The following is a 20,428-nucleotide window of genomic DNA, read 5'->3' as shown; positions in this document are numbered from 1 at the left end:
CTCCATTTTGCAATTATATATATATATATATATATATATATATTTCTTTTTTCCCTTGGAATGCAGGACTCAACCCGAATGCATTAAAAAAAAAAAAAACTAGAGAGTAAAGAGGCGGAGCAAAGTCGCCCCAGTAGCATCTATGAAAAGCGAGCGGCTCAAGCCATCATATTATTTACCCATTTGGTATATAATAGAAAAATAAGTGCAGGCCATTTGGTGGGGCTCTCGCCAACCATTAGCCCGGCCCATCGCTCTTCACAAATGGGTCGTCGGAGGCCATTTGCCAAGTCTAGGATAGGGGTCGAAGCGGAGGCCCCCGAGCCGATTTGCTCCCCGCGCTCCCCCACCCCCAAATACACACACGACTAATGTATTAGAGGGATTTATCTGTATCTAATACATCAAGGACCCAATTGATGAAGTAAAAAACTAAATTAATATATCATTGACCCAATCAATGTCGTGAAGGACCCGGTTGACGACGTAATGTAGGGGACTCAATTGATGCAAATTTCATCCGCTAAAAACTCAAGTGATAAATGAAAATAGATTGACCCAAATAATGCAAAAGCCATTTTTGAAGAACCTAATTTTAGATGATACACTCTTTTTGTTTTTTTTTTTTTTACTTTTTTTCACAAGGCATCAAATTTTGTTTCAATTTCATAGGTAACAAGCAAATTTTGAATTTTATTTATCACATGGTATAATGTTAACTATTTGTGCTTTCCATAAAGTTTTTTTACCGAAAATTAATGTCGTGACATGTGATGAAAAAATTCAAAATGTTTTGTACTATTTGATAAAATTAAACCAAAATGTGTAATCTAGTCTTATTTTATTATTATTGTAAGTGCCTGTGCCAGCCTCCTCCATTTCCTTTTCGACAATCCATCTATCTATTTATTCTAATACCCGGATATATTTACTCTTTCAGTGACGCTCTGCTCTTCCTTAAGACCCTCGTAACCCTCCTCTAATTCTTATTCTTATTCTTTTTCTTCCTCAGGCCGAGGCTGCCGAAGTATCCGATCGCTCTCAGTCTCTCTCGATCAATTCCGGTCCCCAGTTGTCTCTCTGACACTCCATTTCTCACCGTAGAGTCTGCTCCATCATTCTTCAAAATGGCTAGCACCGAACCGGAGCATGAGCACAGGGAAGAAGAGGATGCCGCCGCCGACGACGAGGACACCGGTGCTCAGGTCGCCCCCATTGTCAAGCTCGAGGAAGTTGCTGTCACCACCGGCGAAGAAGACGAAGACGCCATCCTCGATCTGTATGTCTCCTCCCTCGCTATTCACCGTTCATGTCTGTCTTCCTCCTCGCGATTTCTCATATCCATGTTCTCCGAATTCCTCAGTTTCCTTACATGTGTTCTCTGATCTTCCTACCGTTTCCTTTCCATCAGAAAAGCGAAGCTCTATCGATTTGACAAGGATGGAAATCAGTGGAAGGAAAGAGGCGCCGGCTCTGTTAAGCTTTTGAAACACAAGGAAACCGGCAAGGTCCGGCTTGTCATGAGGCAATCAAAAACCCTCAAGATCTGCGCCAATCATTTAGGTCCGCCGGAAATATAAATTCGGCAGCTCTCTCTCTCTCTCTCTCTCTCTTTCTCCCCTGGATCTGCTGTTACATTCTTCTTCTTCTTCTTCTTCTTCCCCTCCTCTTAATCTAAGCAAGCAAGGGTTCATTGCTGAAATCTGGCATCTGTATTTTCTTCTTTGCTCTTCCAGTCCTTCCGACTATGACAGTTCAGGAACACTCTGGGAATGATAAATCCTGCCTTTGGCATGCTACTGATTTTGCTGATGGCGAACTTAAGGACGAGCTCTTCTGCGTCAGATTTGGATCAATTGAGAGTAAGTGTATACTCATACTCAACCCGTCTGCCTCCCTTATTCTTCAGATCAGATGCCATTGAGGTTTAGTTTATTGTTTCCTGATATATGATGAGATCGAATTGTCTTTTGAACACTTGATGATCTTCGCTTTTTACGCTGAGATAATCTGTCAAGATATATGATCCCTTTTTGGAGGATTATCTAGTGACGGAATTTGGCTCGTGTCTTTATTATCAGTCATGGGCATGGCTGTATGGTTACTGCCTTGATTCCCCTCCCATAAACCGAAGCCGTTATTTTGAATCCATAAAATGACTATGGCCTCCAAGTCTCATTACAGAGTGCTCTTCTTAGTTTGAATGGGCCGAATTTCTGGTTTTTGATAGCATTTTCTCTGATTGCCAATAGGAGTTAACGGCAGCTGTCTTGGCCTGCAAACTTCTACCATAGCTCTTGGATGCTTTAATCATGGATTTCCCAATCTATTACAGTCTTGCTCTTCTTTTTACAAGCATTACACGACCATAGCTAGTTCTCCCAAGCTTTCCACTAAGTAGCTGAGTTATTTTCCTCCTCTTCCAGAATTCTGTTCGGCTACAACATGCAAACAGAAAACAGGTCCGAAGCACCTGCCTCTCTATTGTTGTACAAACACTCTTGGGTTGGTCCAGACTAATAGATTGAGCTGTTCAAGTGCCTTTTCTTATGATAAGCTAGCATTAGCTCCTCTCTGCCTTATAGGTACTTTTAGATCCTTACTAATAGTTGAGTAAGAAGGTGATTGGTTATATGACAATCCTTAGCTATGTGATTGGAAATCTCACGCGGTAATTTTTTTAATCTGGATGAAGGTGACAAACTTTTTTCTGATGTGGATAATAGGCTGTTTAAGATGTAAGATGAAGAATTAGTGTTATATATGTGTGTTAGTGGTACTTCGATGTTTATATATGCATGTTAGTTGTCCCTTGATGTTATTTTCATATGTTATTAGATTAAGACGCTTGCAGTTTTAGGTAATTGCTTTATTTAAAGCTATGAAGTGGGCTTGTTTATTGCCGTTTGTTACTCTTGAACTGTGGTTTTTGTAGTTGCATACAGCTATGGCACAATTCTTGACATGTATTAACCTGGCCATCTGCTCGACTGCTGTGCAGAGGTTTGAAAAGCTTGCACTGTCATTTTCTTGGTTATGCCATGGAGTTATTGGTTCATTAGCAATATAATCAGTATTTTATAGTGTAATCAGTTCGGATTATTTGTCTGATAGGCCAGAGTGGAAAAGATTAGTTGATGGTGCAAGTTCTTTTTATTTTTTATTTATTTTTTATTGGGGGGGGTGGTTTGTTTGATGTATCCACCAAGTACATTAATTTCCTTGGAAAGATTTATCATGTGCTTATAAAATACTTATGCTCTGTCTTGTGCAGACTGCAAAACCTTTATGGAGATGGTCACAGAAATTGCTGAATCTCAAAAGAAGAAAGAGGAAAACATGGATGCCACTTCAGCTGCTGGCCTCATTGAAAAGTTGACTGTCCAGGAAAAGGCGACTGTAGATAAAGCTGGGGAGGATGTACCTGCTGCAGGCAAGGAGGAGAGTAAATATGACCCCCGGAAAGCCGATGTGGAAAAGAAAAGTGAACTTGCTTCCTCATCTTGAGGAGGATGCAATGTCGAGAAACCACTGGTAATTTGAGGAGGTAGTTTTCCAACCTCTTTTCGCCCCTTGACTTTGTTTCCATGTTGGTGCCGGGTGAAAATCATACGTGAGTCTTGATTTATGGGCAGGAACTGTGTGGTTTGGTCCTTGTTAAGTTTCATTGGCTTGTCAATGGTTGGTCGGTTCCAGACATTGGAGTCTTGTGTTTGCATGTCAAGGGTTGGGTGTCTGGTTTGGGTTTGTCAAAAGTTTTTCAAGAGGGGCCTCCGGAATACTAGTCATTTATTAGTTATTACTGAGTTGTTAGTCTGTGCTTGGTCAACAAAGGTTGCACCCAAAGATAATTACGTTGTTATGAACAAGCAGGTTTTGTTGTGGGGATATTCAAATTATTCATTGATATGAATTCGACTTTGCGCACTTGAAGAGATTGTCGATAATTTCCTTCTAGAGACGACCTCAAACTGTTCATTATAGATCCCCTCCCCGTCTTAGAGTTAGGGCAGAGTTCCATATTCACATATAACGCCAAAGCTACGTTTATGATGTGGAGGGGAGGAACCACTGAGCGATCATATTATATTATGTAAGAAGAGGACATAGAAGGAGGATCGATATGTTACTTTGTGCACACCACGGGGATTCGAGATCATATCAATGGAATAATAGAGTTTCATATGCAATTGCGATGCATCAATGATAAGACATTTCTTGAACATTATGTATGACATACATGTATAGGGAGATTTCTATTCTATAGGATGTAAAAGAATAAAATAGTCCGCACATTTGAAGAGGGGGGGGGGTGGGGAGGGAGGGAGAGGAAGAAAGAAAGAAATAATGAGTTCTTTTCGATTAACATATATCCTCCAGTCCGTCCTCGGCTTAGTGAGGAGAAGATATATATGTGGATGGGAGGGGAGTGGGTCCAAATCTTATCCCCCAAGAATAGTAAAGAGGAGAGAAATGCTCTTTTTTACTGTCACTCCTCATTTCCCGCGTTCGTAACTAATGATAAGTTAATTTACCTAAAATAATAATAAGTTAATTGTAAAGCCAAAATTGCCAATTGACTTAAATATATATATTTCCTTTTGTACTGTGACCGTGACTGAGATGGATGGGATGTGGGGGAGAAGGGGCAATAATGAAGAAGATGAAGATGGCATTGAATTGAGCAATATATTTGGAAACAAATACTGCGGGGTTCTCTGGACCTCAGCTCTTCCAAGCCGTCCAACAACGGCGTCTGCTGCCTCTCCCAAAACGGCGCTTGCTCTTCCTGGTGATTTCAACCTCACCCTCCTCGACCACCTTATCACCGAGCCCAGCCTCACCAACATCGACTAGCTGCTGCAAAACGAGCTCAATGCCGGCTATGACCCTGATGGCTTTGCTTGCTCCCGTGGGGTCGGCGACTGTGTTGTCACTTTCACCGTCGGACTCAGCATCCTCAATGCCATTGCTGGGGCTCACAGCGAGAACCTTTCGGTGATCTGCATCGTGTCAGAGGCCCCAACACCGACAACGGGACCAACAGGATCCTCCATCACACCACTGGGTTGCCCGATTTCACCCAGGAACTGCGCTGCTTCCAGATAGTCACGTGCTACAAGGTGAGGTAACAGATCTACAGGCACACACTTATTCATTTATATATATATATATATTATGGATCGGTCGATCCAACCACCCAATGCATGAATGAATGAATGAATGAATTCTCTTCTCTTACTTAATGCATGTGGGCTAAAAAAACAGCTTCTCGGGTTTATTTATTTATTAGGAGCAGTCGAAAAAAATAATGAGGCAAATGATTGATGGGAATGTTCATTCATTGATGAGATTTATTTTGAATCAAATCCGTGCTCAGCAATACAAATAACATATTGTTCGGGTAGGATATTTCTTGGAGGAGACGAAACGAGACCAGACAACAATCCCTCTGGGTAATGTTGATGGTAAAAGTAAAATGAAATAAGCCTTTTAAGTCAAGCTCAACATGTTGAATAAAGGAAATTAACGAGGTTAGTTAGGAAATGCAAGCAATGCAATTGATTGTAGGTCCAACTGGATTTTGTGTAGGCTGGGGTGAATAACTTGGAAGACGCACACAAGCAGATCGACGGAGCCATCTCAACAGCTCTGAAAGAATGTGAGCCGTTTTACATAAGCATCATCTGCAACTTAGCATGCCTCCCTCACTCTACTTTCAGCCGAGACCCCATCCCTTTGCTCTCTCTCCCAGGTAAAAGCGTTTACTTCACTTTTACACTCCCATTTTCCTAATTTATTATGTATGCATTGCATGAATCATATAGCCAATTTTGACATTCTTCCTTTGAATCAATCTCTCAGACTCAGCAACAAGGTGGGCCTCAAAGCTGCCGTGGAGGCCACAGCAACCTTTCTGAGCAATGCAGTCAAGCCTGTCATGGCGGGAGGGCCGAAGCTTCGTCCATCCAATGCTTATGATGCCTTCATCGAGTTGGCTAATGCCTGTGGCTATCCCGTGGCATAATGCCCTCCACTAAAGGGCTAGTCCCTGAGCACCACCCTCGATTCATTGGGACCTATTGGGGAGCCGTCAGGACCCACTTCTCCGCCAAGATCGTTGAGTCCACCAATGCCTACCTATTCGCTCTCCACTTCTCCGCCAAGATCGTTGAGTCCACCAATGCCTACCTATTCGCTGGCCCCATATTTAAGACTACAGCTCTGTGGGCTACTCCCTCCTCCTCAAGAAAGAGAAGGCCATCATCGTCCAGCCTGATCGGGTTGTGGTCGGTAATGGGCCTGCCTTCGGGTGAGTCCTGATGAAGGATTTCTTGCAGGCCCTCTCCATGGGGGTCAAGTAAAATGGCACCACTTATGAAAGCTACTGTCGGATCTTCTTTCCTTATGGGGTCCCACTCAAGTGCGAGCTTGACGAGTCGCCGAGGGTCAATGTACTATTCCAACGAATATAGAGGATGCTTTCGCACAAAACAGCCGTGATTGCTGAGACGGGTGATTCATGGTTTAATCGCCATAAGCTTAAGCTGCCTGAAGGATGTGGGTAAGCATGGATACATAAAACCTTTGATTCCTGCTGTCCTTAGGAGTTGAGGAAAGAGGAAAAGAGTAAGAGTGAAAGAAGTTGGTGTTGCAGGTACAAGATCCAAATGCAATACGGTTTCATTGGGTGGTCTGTTGGGGCAACACTCGGTTACGCACAGTCCGTGCCAGAAAAACGGGTGATTGCTTGCTTTAGTGATGGAAGCTTCCAGGTCTAGCAAATGTCACAGCTGAACGAACAGAAACTCTCTGAACTTGATGTGTTAAAATAACTGTGCTGTTAAATAAATAAATTTATGTCTCTGTTTGTGTCAGGTGACCGCACAAGATGTGTCAACTGTCCACAATGATGGAGGCAACTGTTGGACTGCGAAGGTTTGTTTGGGTTTCAGTCGTCTGATTGTTACATGCGTGCCGAATCAAATGAGAGGAAGCAGATCATGACTTGCGAGGGAGTCGTTTATGCTCATCTTATGGTGCAGGTTCGTACAGTAGGGGAGCTCACAGAGTCGATTGCAACTGCCACAGGGGAGAAGAAGGATTGCTTCGTACTTCATAGAAGTGATTGTTCACGAGGATGATACCAACAAAGAACTGCTTTAGTGGGGTTCCGGGGTCTGTGCTGTTAATAGCCGCCTGCAGAATCCCCAGTAGTAGAGAAAAGGAAAAGAGTTGTGGAAAAATCACCTCGAGTTAATTAATTAGGATACGGAAACTATCAACCAGATATAGAAGGCCTCTATAGTTTCATTGACTTCCGGCTCCTTTTCCTGGTCATGGCCGGATGATTTGAATAAGTGCAAGCGAAGTTGCGTATGAAAGATTTTCCTGGTTTGGAATTTAATCTTAATTAAAATCTCCAAGAAGACTTGCCATATTGAAGGGACGGTAGAGAACAAGCATCAACTGACGGGGGGGAATTAACTCCGCAAAGGAAACCTTCCCGCCCTGGTATTTCTTTTCCTCCTGAATGAGCGTACGAGCCCCTTCCAAGCACACAAGAAGTACGATTATTTCCTTTCTTTTTCTTCTTTAATTTATTCGACCAGCTCCAGTGGCGAAGCAGCCGTGGAGAGGGTGGCGCGCGCGCGTCTCTTGCCGCTAGAGATGTCTCCACGCGTTGAGACCGGTCTATCTGCAGAGAGACCACTCAGGGAGGCTGTTGACGCCAACGGCCAGATTTCTGGGCATTGGAATTTCACCCCTAATTACTCTCTACATTCTTCTTCTTAATTCTTAGACAAAAAGAAAAATGGAATGCTTTCAGGTATTACATGTAAAAATAGAACTTCCCCCAAAATCCTTCTTCTAACTCTCAAAACCCCCGAATCATAATTTTGAAATTTCCAATTTGCTCCATCCAAATTATCATCGTCTGTATTATTCACCCAATTTCCCATACCCCGTCCCATTTAACCCACCTCACGGACATACGTGTTCATCCTCCCAATTTATGGGTGTCGCGGATTCGGCATCTGGAAGTGCTAATGCTGAATCTGATCAATCCCCACATATAATCCCGACTTCACCATGCACTTAATTTCCCAGCGGTGGCCTAGAGGGTATCGACCTCAACGAAAATGATGTTCAAGTTGAAGAGACAGTTGTCTGCACTAGTGGTAAATGGCGGTGTGAAGACAATCAACTATTAATCAGTGGCTGGCTAAATCTTGGGAAAGATCCCATGGTCGACGACGATCAAAACGCTACTACATTCCGGAGTAACAGTCACCAATATTGTCGCGGAAATAACCCAACCTCGCAAAGAAAACAATTAACGCTTTGAAGCAATGCTGGTATAAGATCAACGAGGGCTGCGCGACTTTCAACAGATTCCGGGAAGCATCTGATCATCATCATCCAAGCAGAACAAATCAAGACAAGGTAATAGAGATGGCGCATATGCTATATTTCCAAAAGCACAAGGAAAATTCACTATGGAGTTGGATTGGAATATACTTCGGAGGGAACCGAAATGGAGAAGTCTTATAAATCCAGATGGAGGTTCAAAGTGGACAATGACAAATGCTTCCAAGGGTATACGACATCGTCCAACACCAATGAGCCAACAAACGAGGATGCGGATATAGACTGTCTAGTTCGTCCACAAGGCAAAGAAGCAGCCAAGAGAGAGAACGAAGCAAAATCAAAAGCTGAAAAGGTTGTTGCTTCCATCCTCTAAACATGGCTGGAAACCCTGATCAACTCGACTACCTCTCTTGGGATCCCTTGGACTAGATGGAAGAGTTGTTGTTTGATGATACATAATAACAGTGCCTTGAACTCCTTAAGAAGATGTAGTAGGGACACCTATTGTAAGAGGATAGTAAACAGAGACCGCGTTGTAGGACACCAACACCTTATGAAGGACTATTTCGCCTGAGGAGCCGATATACCCTCCTCAGACATTCTGGCGAAGATTCCGAATACGACAACATGTGTTCCTTCGCATTGTCCATAACCTCTCAAGTCTTAATCCATATTTCCAGTAGAGGTTCGATGCAAAAGGCAACGCAGGCTTATCCCCGTTGCAAAAATGCATGGGTATCATGCGTATGTTAGCATACAAAATAGCAATTGACACCGTTAAAGACTATCTCCGCCTAAGGGAGAGCACCGCAATCGAATGTTTGGAAAAGTTCGTCCACCGCATTTTCTCGATTTTCAAGGGTCCATACTTGGGAAGGCCTAATGCAGACGATGTCCAACGCTTGCTATGGATAGGAGATGCCCGTGGCTTCTCTGGTATGATGGGCAACATTGACTGCATGCACTGGCAGTGGAAAAACTGCTCGAAAGCTTAGTACAGTATGTACAGGGATCACATGGATCTCTGACCTTAATACTTGAAGCAGTGGCTTCAATTGACCTCTGAATATGGCTTGCATTTTTTGGAGTGTCCAGGTCAAACGATGACATCAACGTTTTAGCCTGATCAATGATGTGCTAAAAGGTCCCGCTCTCAAGATAAATTACACTGTCAACGGCAACAACTATATCATGCAGTATTATTTATGGTATATACCCCGAATGGGCAATGTTCGTCAAAACAACCCCCCGATCACAAGAAGAGAAGAGACAATTGGTTACAAAATATCAAGAAGGAGCACAAAAAGACTTGGAGCGTGCATTCAGAGTGTTGTACTCTCGATTCGCAATTATATGTGGGCTTGCTCGATCGTGATGAGAAGCATGGAATAATTATGAGAGCTTTGCATCATAATCCATAATATGATTGTTGAGGATGATAGGGATATGTATAATGCGAACTTCAATCCGCTCTCCTCTTATGATGATGCGCCCAACGGCTTAGCATTAGTGGAATGATATGACGTATTTGTGGCAAGGATGAGCCTACATGAGACTTGGGGAGTCTCTCTTGCTTGAGATGGTCTTAGATTGGGAGAATATTACCTAGCTCTAGGCTAGCTACAGAAACGATCACTGACTAATACTTTTATGCCAAACTAGCAATCCAAGCAAAGCCCTGATAAAATAGACCCGGCCAAGTTGGTAAAAGTAAAGAAGTTAGTCGTCTTTCCATGGTCTGGAATAACACTCCCTTTCGAAATCTCTATATAATAAGGCCCGGAATAAATCAGGACAGGGGACTACCCCTGCAATTGCATGCTGATCTTCCTATAATATGTTCCTAGTATGCTAGCTCTAGTCCTAAAATAAGGTAAAGGTCACTGATCCCAACCCCTCATTTAGGGCGTTTCTTGGGTTTGGTGGTTGAATGTTCAGTCACTTTTAGCTTTTTCCTATTTATACAAGATGTTATTCTCATCGTATGAAATGCTATTCTCCAAAAACGAAAACATTTCTATAAAACAATCAATCGATTTACGTTTTTGTAGAAAATATTTTCATACTTGGATAATAACGATTCGTACAAGAAGAATAATGTTTCGTACGGGAGCCGCGATTGAATATTCAGTCACAAAACTCAAGAATTTTCCCTTATTTAATTTTAGCAGCTCTGAAATCTCCTCAAATTAAAATATATTATAACTGCATGCTTTACCTTTTAATGGTATGTGATTCGTGTCCAAATCAAAATGGTTTTTTACGTGGCGGTCAAATTGTCAATGGAGAGCAATCCCTACAAATATCACATATTTGTCCTTGGCTCGCGCACACACGCACACACATATATATGTATGCACGCGTCATCTCTGGGCTGCGTCGCTCAAGATAAATGGACCAAAGCCTACATAAGGTCGAGCAGTGATGGAACGGGATCAGCTTGTGCTGATATCAAATTTGCAGCATTACATTCACATAGAAACTAGAACAGTAACAATTAACAATATAATACAAAGTGGAAATCGAAGGAAAAGCCAAATGCTCACGATCCAATAGAAACCATGGGAAAATCCACAACTGCAAAGGGCCCTCAGCGATTCTATTCATATAACTTTAAGTAGACTATCACTATTATTATTCACTTATTCATTTATTACCGTTTTTACCTCGATATATTTTTGTCATCAGTAAGTCTCAAATATTGACATTTCGTCTAACATTTATACCATTCGTTAACTTTTATGATGGAAAATTCATGAACGGCGTTATATGTCATGTCACTTTTTTGTTACAGAATGATATAAATGTTAGACGAAATGTTAACATTTGAAATTAATTGTTGATAAAAATATATCAAGAGTAAAAACGGTGTAAAATGAATAAGTGAATAGCGTGTAATTTATATTTTTAAAGCACTGCAACTGCAACTGCCTCAATAAATAAATACTGCAATTGTCTGTTCTGTTCTGTCCTGTTGGATAGGTAATCAAAGAACAAGGATGACCAATCAAAGATGAATTAATTGAAGCAAGCGGACTGAATATTGTGTCCACTCTTCTCAAAGTAAGGGAAATTTAAAATAATAATAATGACAAAAGTATTGGTGTTCCCTTGGTCTCGGGGCAAAAACAGGACAGGACTGTTAAAATTAGCAATATATGAAATTACTGGTGGGGGATTGTGTGGTTAACCATCACGAGCATTAATTAATTAGGTACCAAGTCGCTACCAATTAATATATCAGCCAGGCGTCACCTATAATAATACCTTTAGTCAACAAGAAGTCGAACCAAGTTATATATATATATATATATATAGCTCGCTAGACAGCTAGCTAACTATATATACCTCCATGGGGATCGAATTCCCTGGTCTTAAGGGAATTCGAATTAAGAACGGGCTTCGAAAGCGATGGATTGGACTTCTCCTACTCCTCCATCTCAGACCAGCTTTTGCTTGCGTCAATTAATGTTCAATCTCTACATACCATGGGCATGTGCATGGGCTCCAAATTGAGCTGTAGGATGAGTATTGAAGAGGAGAGGTCGTCATCTTATGCCGTCAATCATTCTAATCGCGGGCTTTTTACGTAGCACAGTAGGTGTCTTACGGAGCTTTAGCTATACCTTTCGAGGTATATAGCTGGAGAGGGCCGGGGAGAGTAGTATCGTAATAGAAGACAACCTGAAAACAATTAGTTATGTGGATGGCTTAGGCTAGCTAGTTAATAATAGGCATGCAAGACTACGGTCCGTAACATGCGAGGAGATGCCATATGGATTTCATCGAATTTGCAGGGTCAGTTCTTGTGATTTTTTTTTTCCATTATAATAGAGTGTGGTTCATGAACTTAATACAATAAAATAGAAATCATAAATATTTAATAGAGGAACATGAGTAGTCCCACATGAACATCAAATTGGGGACCTTTTGATCACCAGATAAAGACATACATCACAGCGCTACATACTCTTTGATAATATATTATGATGTTTGAGAACAAGAATATATATATATATATATATAAAATCTTTGCATGGTTTCTTCTCTTTTGTTGCGAAAAAGAGAAGGGGTTGGCATGGCGGGGGGGTGCGAAAGGCAAAGTTAAGAAATAGCGCAGATCTCGTTCAAACATTTCTCATTCATTCTCACTGTGGTTAGATAAAGAGTAGTAATCAGAGCTGCTTTCGCTTTTCCTTTTAATTTTTCTATTGTCAGCATCCTTCACCGCCACAGAATCTCTCTCTCCTCTTTCTCTTCTCTTTTACCCCCCTCCCACTTCCTTCATATATATTTTGCTTCAGAAACAAATAATATAATGAAAGATGATGGAACATGCCATTCCACATTTGATTCCTTAGCCAATTAACTAACACTTGGGAAAATAGAGGAGAGGACATCCAGTCGAGGAATGTTATGTTTGTTTACCTGGGCAGGGGCAGGGGCAGGGGCAGGGCAGGTGCAGGGGCAGGGGCAGGGCATGTCAGAGATCTGATGGAAGCTTGCCATCAGTTAGTAATTTATGGCTTGGCCTGGCCTATATAATTTCTCTCATTGGCCTGACCTGACCTGACCTGACCAGACCAGCTTGACTTCAACTCTGACCTCCAAATCAAATCCAACCAGCCAAATCAAAATCACACAAAATGACGAGCAAAGAAGTAAATGGCACGGTACACCTATCAATATGAACATATAAGCTTGCTTTTCTTTGCTTGCTTGCAGCGTCCTTCCTTGTGCCTACCAATACCATCCATCACCCAATGCCAGTAGCTAGCTAGCTAGCTAGCTAGGCCACTGCTCGCTATATATATGCATATATATGTGTGTGTGTGAGTGTGTGGGCGCGCGCGCGTGCATGCGCCAACGATCCCAGGATCCATCTCGCCTACCCATCCAATCGAATAGATATGAAGGTCGACATGATAATCACCCCCAAGCATACACCAAAGCATATTGATGAATATAATGAAAGCCCTAACACAAAGAGAATGCGATATTCATCAATCCCCTCGATGTGCATGAGCGTGAGCGTGAGTATATAAATATATCGTACGTACAAGAAGGCCATTAATTAAACATGGTTGTATGTGAAAGGGCGTTTTTTAATTTTAACTTAAAAACATATGAAAGAAGAAGCATCACACTTTAGACTTTACTTCAGAAACAAGGCAGGCTATAAATGAAAGATCCATCCATCAACCACTACTCTTCAGTAGTTGCCTCCTTTGCCCCAAAGTCCAGCACACACAGTCGTCTTTGCCTCCCGCTTTGGGATGAAAAGGCAAGAACTAACAGTGCCGCTGCCACCGCCACCACCACCACCACCACCACCACCGCATGGAACTGGAGGTGGAGACGAAGATGGCTCCGACATCATCTTGATCCTCAGAACGGAGCTTGAAGCTTCTCTACAAAGGAATGACTCCCTGGAGAAAGATAACCTGGAATTGAGGAAAGAAGTGGCACGCCTGAAATCACAGATAAGCGCTCTCAGAGCACATGACAATGAGAGGAAATCCCTTCTCTGGAAGAAGATACACAGCTCCATCGACACTGAGAATGCCCTCCTCCTCGCATCTCAGGCTCAGCAGAAGCCATCTCCTCCTCCTGCTAATGCATTCGATCAACATCATCTAAGAATAGAGACGGACAACTTGTGTTTAAAATCGAAGCTGGATTTTGTGCCCGGAAAAGAAAGAGCAGACAGAGTACCCAAGCCGCCACCGAAGCCGATTGCTTTTCCGTCTAATTCCCTCAAGGAAATGAACGGAAAGAAGATGCCGCCTGCACCCGCACCCCCACCGCCCCCACCACCATCAAAGTCGTCAGTCGGGACCAGGGCAGTGCGCCGAGTGCCTGAAGTTGTGGAGTTGTACCGTTCCCTTACCAGGAAAGACGCGTGCACCGACAACAAATCGAACCCAGCAGGGGCTCCAGCAGTTATATTCAACAGGAATATGATCGGGGAAATCGAAAATCGATCCACCTATCTTTCGGCTGTGAGTATACATATATACCTCGCTGGCTATGATACATCACTCCGTGTCCGTCCGTCCATCGTGGCTTACAATTCTTTCTCTCTCTTTTTTTTTTTTTTTTTTTTTTTTCTTTTAACAACTACTCATCAGCTAAGCTAACACGAGCCTCCGTTCGATGGGCAGATCAAATCAGAAGTTGAGAGGCAAGGTCAGTTTATCAATTTCTTAATCAAAGAAGTGGATTCTGCAGCCTTCAAAGACATTTCCGACGTGGAGACATTTGTGAAATGGCTGGATGAGGAGCTCTCATCCTTGGTGGATGAAAGGGCGGTGCTGAAGCATTTCCCACAGTGGCCAGAGCGGAAAGCGGACGCGATGAGGGAAGCAGCTTTCAGCTACCGAGACCTCAGAAATCTTGATTCTGAAGTGACATCGTTCAGGGACAACCCGAAGGAACCTTTGACGAGTGCATTAAGACGGATGCAAGCACTGCAAGACAGGCGAGCATGTATAAATTTTTTTAGATGGGATAGCTAATTGGTTAGTCCACTCAGGAACGTGAAATTAATGCGGGATCAGGTGTGTGTGTTGTACTTGGCAATATATATATATATATATATATATTTTTATTTTTTTTTTTCAGGTTGGAAGGGAGCATCAATAACATGGAGCGTGTGAGGGACAGCACGAGTAAGAGGTACAGAGAGTTCCAGATCCCTTGGCAATGGATGCAGGATACAGGACTAGTTGGTCAGGTATAATACTCGACAACTGAACTGTGGCTTCGGCAATGATGCACTAAGCCGAAAAAAAAAAGGATCTGGGGACAGCTCAATCTTCTTAATTAAATGTCATTTAAGGACAAATGTCCCCCGAGGAAAAGGATTCTTTCTATATTTATTTATATATATCTCGACTTTTTCAGTTAGTAGGAAGAAGAAGTAGAGATGAATCGAAACGAGCTAGTAGCCATTCTACAAGGTGCCCTGTGACTGAGGCATATATATATATATATATATAACAGTGTTGTCCGTGAGATGAGAACACCATCTGCACTGCACAGCACAGCACTACTCTGCCGATCGCTTATTAGCTAAGAGATAAGAGATGATTTGCATTAACCAGTTAGAAGTAGATGGATGGTACATTATATGCACTTTTTTGGTCTCTCAATTAGTTAACCATCAGGTCAGATCAGGCTTATTAATTAAGGGTCGCTTGCTTTTTTCCGATCTAATACCCATCCAGATGAAACTAAGCTCATTGAGACTGGGGAAAGAGTACATGAAAAGGGTAGCAAGAGAACTGCGTGGGGAAAGTAATACTAATGGTTGCTCTTGCTCATCAGTAGAAGGCAACCTCAACCTACTGCTCCAAGGAGTTCGATTTGCGTACCGAGTACACCAGGTAATACTATACTATACTATACTATTGCTAATTATGGTATGCTCCTGCTCATCACTCATCAGTAATTAAAAACAGACCTCCATTAAAGTGTCTTTGTTGGCATATATACTGCTGATCATAATATTTCAACGTATGTGCACACATTCTTCAGTTCGCAGGAGGCTTTGATGAAGAGACAATCCAGGCATTTGAAGAACTAAAAAAATTCAAATAAGGAGAAAGGGATGGAGGGATCAATTAATTAATTGAATTTTTGTAACCACTAGTACAGAACGTACTTAATTGGCCGCCCGATCGAGCCAAATATATTGATATGGAAGCTGCAGTGCAGGGGCTATTCTATTAACTAGAGTATTATTTCGCGCGATCCCATGAACCTAAAAATCTTCTTATTAATTTTTTTTTACTTTATCGTGATAGTTTGCGTAATAACTAATATATATATATATATATATATAGTATAATTGAAACTAATGATAAAACTATTTAGTTATAACACTTATAAACTCTCGATTAATACTAAATGATTCCAATTTTTCAAACAAATATACTAATTAATATTTCATATGGTATCAACGCTAATAATTTTTTTCTGCTTTAATCTTAGATTGAATTCTCAATGTTTCTAATTAGATTGTGATATAATAGGCCTTTAGTTCTACTAATTTTAAATATACACACTCTACTTGTTGTTGGGGTTCGATATTCATTAAAATAATTATGTAATCAATGTAAATTTGCATTTCACGGGAAAAAATAAGTATATTCTTCGGCTACGGTCTTATTATAAAAAAAATAAAAGATAAGGACATTTCCAAAATTCAACGTTAAATAAAAAGAGACTACTCAAAATAGTAATAAATTGAAATAGAGTTTTTACTAATGGGTTGACTTTAGGCGATTCAATGTTTATTCCCCTAAAGTAAGATATCCAGTGAGAGTCTTGTGATTGAAGAAAATATATTATGACAGAGTTTTATCCCTTGAATGGATTGGCCTTGCTTGAACCTAGAATCGGGCCTATTGAACTTTCGAGTCGGCATCTTATGCCACTACACTAAGACGCATTCCTCTTCATCACATTAATTTGGCTTAAAAAGAAAAAAGAAAAACTTTTTCTCACACTTCCCTTTTTTTATTTTTGCCAAAAAATAACAAAAAGTTTTTTTAAAAAAGAAAGAAATTCAGTCATCAATTCAATTCAAGTTTTTTTTTATATTATTATTATAATATAACTTGTGTTCGCTTCAGTTAAATTGAACTAGCCGATAAGTCCGAGTATTGCACGTGATTTGTCCTTGGTCATTGTCAAAAAAAAATTCAATTGATAACTCATTATAATAATGTTCATTCTTACTTGTTAATCATTTTTAATTAAGATGTAATTAAAAAATAATAATCTCCCTAACGATGATTCCTTTTGACTTAATAATAATTATATATAAATATATAGATTTGATGATGATGATGATGATTATTTCAGTGGAAGTTATGCAAACACTAAGCATACGAATAGTCAGTAAATGAGAAACTCATTTTTGAATTTTTAGACAAATGACGTACAATGATAAAGTTCCAGATCTATATAATTATTGGTAACCCAAATGGGATAATTGTCGGAGAATTAGTAATGTATATTATGTTTGCAATCCTATGTATATTATGTTTGCTCTTTAATAAAATGCTACTGTTGACGAAAAAAAAGAAGTTATATGATATATAACGGTGTATCCAAACCATGCATTGGCCATACAAGTATGATATGCACCGTTGTATTTGGAGTTTTTTTTCCTTAAATGTTGTGTAGTGGGTCTCGAGCTTCATCTTGTGTGTCATCTGCAATAATGAGACGCGGTCGATTTTAGTTTCTAGCAGTGTTTGCAAGAGTAAAAAAGTATAGCTGACGGTACTCATATTTGCAAGTAACTCTTCAGGCGATTTTCTCTTGAAATAAAATCACCATTTTTTTTTTCATGTAGCATGATTATCAACAAGGACATCATGGTAAAATTACATTAATTCCCATCAATTTATTTCATATTTGTACTAGACGTTGCAATATCAATCATATTATCAAAAAATAAAAATAAAAATCAATCATATGACAATTTCATATTCCAAGTAATTCAATAGACTTTCCAAACACATTAATATTCACATTACAATCTATATTTATATTCCATGTAAAATGATGAAGGGGTCAATCTTTCAAGCAATCCTAACATTTCCAATAATAATTGTTTGTCTAATATAAAATACTGGAACCAAATGCCTTTATTTATGGAGTAAATCATATTCCATTTAACTTCACTTTACTTTTTCCTTAATTTAACAACACAATTATTATTATTATTATTTTTTTTATCTTTTTTACAATTTAATAATAAATTCTCTCAAATACTTTTTCTTAACTATTATTACAATTAATTTTTTAATACTAAATTCTCATAGCTATTCATTATTTTTTTTCTCAATTCAACAACACAATCATTACTTTTTTTATTTTATTCTTCAATTTAATAATAAATTATCTCACATATTTTTTCTTAAGTATTATTACAACCATTTTTTTAATAACTAGTCGATGCCATTCAACGATATACTTACTCGCCCTTAAATCATTTTTAACTTCAGCGAGCACAAATTTTGGCTGAGAGTTCCAGAGAACTGTACCACGAAAAGCATAACCAACAGAAGCAGTAATAGTATTCCGGATAAACTCAGCCTGTGGATCTCTAAATCTAGGCCACATCCATTGCCCTTCTTTATATACATGACTCCGTTTTTGCCCTGCAGCAATAGAGGGAAAAACGGAGCAATCCATTGGAACACAGCTTAACCAAAGGACCCCCAACACACCATCTGTCATACCAGAAAGATACGTTGTTCCCATCCCCCACTCTATCGCTCACCTTCGATTCAGTGATATCTCTCAGCTTCATCAGCTTTTTCCAACCCCATGAGCTATTACTTTGAGGCTCCACAGTCCATATGGGTTTAAAAAGATGTTGAAAAGAGCTCGTAATAGTAGTCATTTGGTCATATATGGGAAAAAAAGAAAAAGAAAAGGACGCCGAATCAATGGCGAACCATAACAACAATGTTTATTTTATGCATTACATTACACACAATAAAATAACTAAATGTGCAAAAGGAAAAGGCCTGGCTAGGCATAGTTTAACCGTTATAGAGCCAAGTTGGCTTTCCTCATATTAAAATCAGAAGGTCATGAATTAGAAATGAAGATATAACAACCAAAGTTGAAAATTAGCTCAGTGATCCATCTTTTCTTATACAAATTATTGGAACAATACAGTAGGCAAAACAACTCTTAAAAAGGGAGGCAGAAAACCAGGGATAAACCATAAGATAACAGTTTGTGACAGTAGTGTTTAGTCAGTTGTTGAGTTTTCCTGGCTGCTTCGTTAATTGATATTCAACAATTTACAACAACCATGTAGTTGTTTTTGTAACTAAATGAAGTTACACACAGACCAAACATATCGAGCATATAAATTTTAATATTTTTCCTCCATCTTCTAAAACGCAAACAGACCACTGCTATTGTTAAGATTCCCCTACATCTCACTCACTTCAACTGTAGTCCTACAGAAAGGTTTAAGCTACCAATTTAGCCCATCCAATAAGAAATCTTACCAGTATAGCTGCTTGTAAAAGGGGAAAAAAAAATGTACATATAAAATTTGCAGACTGTGTGCGAGCTCCAAATTGCCTCCTAAATATTGCTCTCCAAAAGCTGCAATATAACAAAGAAAAACAACTCGATAGAATCATTTGGGTGATTTGCAATTCACAAAAAAAGTCAGATGCCAGTGCAATCTGAGTTCCGAGCGGAATAGGTCGTGGAATAGTGAGGTCGGACAATTCGACTCCGCAAACATGCTGGGCATAGGCTACAACTGGGCGAGGAAGGAACCCCATAGGCAGCCGGCTTCTGGTCGCTGGAAAAGAGGAAAGGCAGAATGGAAACGCAGAGCATAGACAGTGGAGAAAGGGTTGGCGGGTAGTGATGAAGCATAACACACAGCAGAAATTGAAGCGGAGAGAGAAGACGGGAGAATCATGGCCGCGGGTGGAGTGTGGTGGAGGAGTGAACCGGTGGAAATCAAAAGATGTGTTGGTTTTGTTGGGTATCGGCAGACGGGTGCGTTTGGGGCGAGAAGAAATGGCCAAATCTGTAATTAGAACAACGGAGACGCATATGGTTATGAGATCTCATTTTAAACTGAAAAGTCACAAGTAGTATTTTCAGTTTAGATTGGCAGGGCTTGAACTGTCAGGTTAGTTGTTGAACCATCTCCAGCCGGTTAATTATGATTAATCGAACCGAACCATTTGTAAAAAAATATAAGTTCTTTTTCTCTTCTCTTCGACTCACATTCGACACTGAGACTATTAGAAAAAGAACTAAAAAAATGAAACGAACTAGAGAACCGAACCGAATCAATAGAAACGATTCGAAATAGTTCGTTTCTTTGGCTGTCAAAAGATTCGGTTCGGAACGACACTCAAGGAATTGAACCGAACCATCTTTACGGTTCGGAAACCGAAGCGCACCATGAACACCCCAGGGGCAGTGGGCCAGCCAAGCCACAGACGGACAGTCGCTACTTGTTATTATATATCATACTGTACTGCTACTGCAG

At 40.4% G+C, this 20,428-nt stretch overlaps 4 protein-coding genes and 1 long non-coding RNA gene across 8 annotated transcripts; 4 read left to right on the top strand and 1 right to left on the bottom strand.

Moving 5' to 3' along the window:
* The first annotated feature begins 875 nt into the window (after positions 1–875).
* Positions 876–7,414, top strand: LOC116210797 (ran-binding protein 1 homolog c-like). 3 transcript variants are annotated; one of them, XM_031544851.1, is made up of 10 exons: positions 876–1,279; positions 1,412–1,563; positions 1,737–1,862; positions 2,427–2,585; positions 3,275–5,123; positions 5,593–5,755; positions 5,866–6,565; positions 6,659–6,776; positions 6,880–6,939; positions 7,047–7,414. In XM_031544851.1, the coding sequence occupies exons 1-5, from the start codon at positions 1,128–1,130 to the stop codon at positions 3,505–3,507; spliced, it is 822 nt and encodes a 273-aa protein (XP_031400711.1). In that variant the 5' UTR covers positions 876–1,127; the 3' UTR covers positions 3,508–5,123; positions 5,593–5,755; positions 5,866–6,565; positions 6,659–6,776; positions 6,880–6,939; positions 7,047–7,414. The 3 variants fall into 3 exon arrangements, with proteins under 3 accessions (XP_031400711.1, XP_031400712.1, XP_031400714.1); XM_031544852.1 differs by having other exon boundaries at positions 3,275–5,128; XM_031544854.1 differs by lacking the exon at positions 2,427–2,585.
* Positions 6,298–7,145, top strand: LOC116212331 (pyruvate decarboxylase 2-like). Its single transcript, XM_031546881.1, has 5 exons — positions 6,298–6,313; positions 6,499–6,565; positions 6,659–6,776; positions 6,880–6,939; positions 7,047–7,145. The coding sequence occupies exons 1-5, from the start codon at positions 6,298–6,300 to the stop codon at positions 7,143–7,145; spliced, it is 360 nt and encodes a 119-aa protein (XP_031402741.1).
* A 1,125-nt stretch (positions 7,415–8,539) lies between the features above and the next one.
* On the top strand, positions 8,540–9,368 carry LOC116212330. The gene is made up of 2 exons (XM_031546880.1): positions 8,540–8,725; positions 9,057–9,368. Exons 1-2 carry the CDS (start codon positions 8,540–8,542, stop codon positions 9,366–9,368), a joined length of 498 nt encoding a protein of 165 aa, XP_031402740.1.
* A 4,147-nt stretch (positions 9,369–13,515) lies between these two features.
* On the top strand, positions 13,516–16,137 carry LOC116210323 (protein CHUP1, chloroplastic). Its single transcript, XM_031544185.1, has 5 exons — positions 13,516–14,375; positions 14,538–14,854; positions 14,998–15,109; positions 15,603–15,761; positions 15,913–16,137. Exons 1-5 carry the CDS (start codon positions 13,650–13,652, stop codon positions 15,973–15,975), a joined length of 1,377 nt encoding a protein of 458 aa, XP_031400045.1. The 5' UTR covers positions 13,516–13,649; the 3' UTR covers positions 15,976–16,137.
* A 1,184-nt stretch (positions 16,138–17,321) lies between these two features.
* On the bottom strand, positions 17,322–19,990 carry LOC116210324. 2 transcript variants are annotated; one of them, XR_004157466.1, is made up of 2 exons: positions 18,369–19,990; positions 17,322–17,597 (listed from the first exon to the last, which is right to left on the bottom strand). It is a non-coding gene; the product is annotated as an uncharacterized LOC116210324 (long non-coding RNA). The 2 variants fall into 2 exon arrangements; XR_004157467.1 differs by having other exon boundaries at positions 18,435–19,990.
* Positions 19,991–20,428: the final 438 nt, after the last annotated feature.

This window comes from Punica granatum, chromosome 6, assembly GCF_007655135.1.
Source record: "Punica granatum isolate Tunisia-2019 chromosome 6, ASM765513v2, whole genome shotgun sequence".
In the NCBI taxonomy this organism is placed as follows: domain Eukaryota; kingdom Viridiplantae; phylum Streptophyta; class Magnoliopsida; order Myrtales; family Lythraceae; genus Punica; species Punica granatum.
Note: the sequence above shows the minus strand (reverse complement) of the source record. Positions and strands in the feature narration are given on the sequence as shown.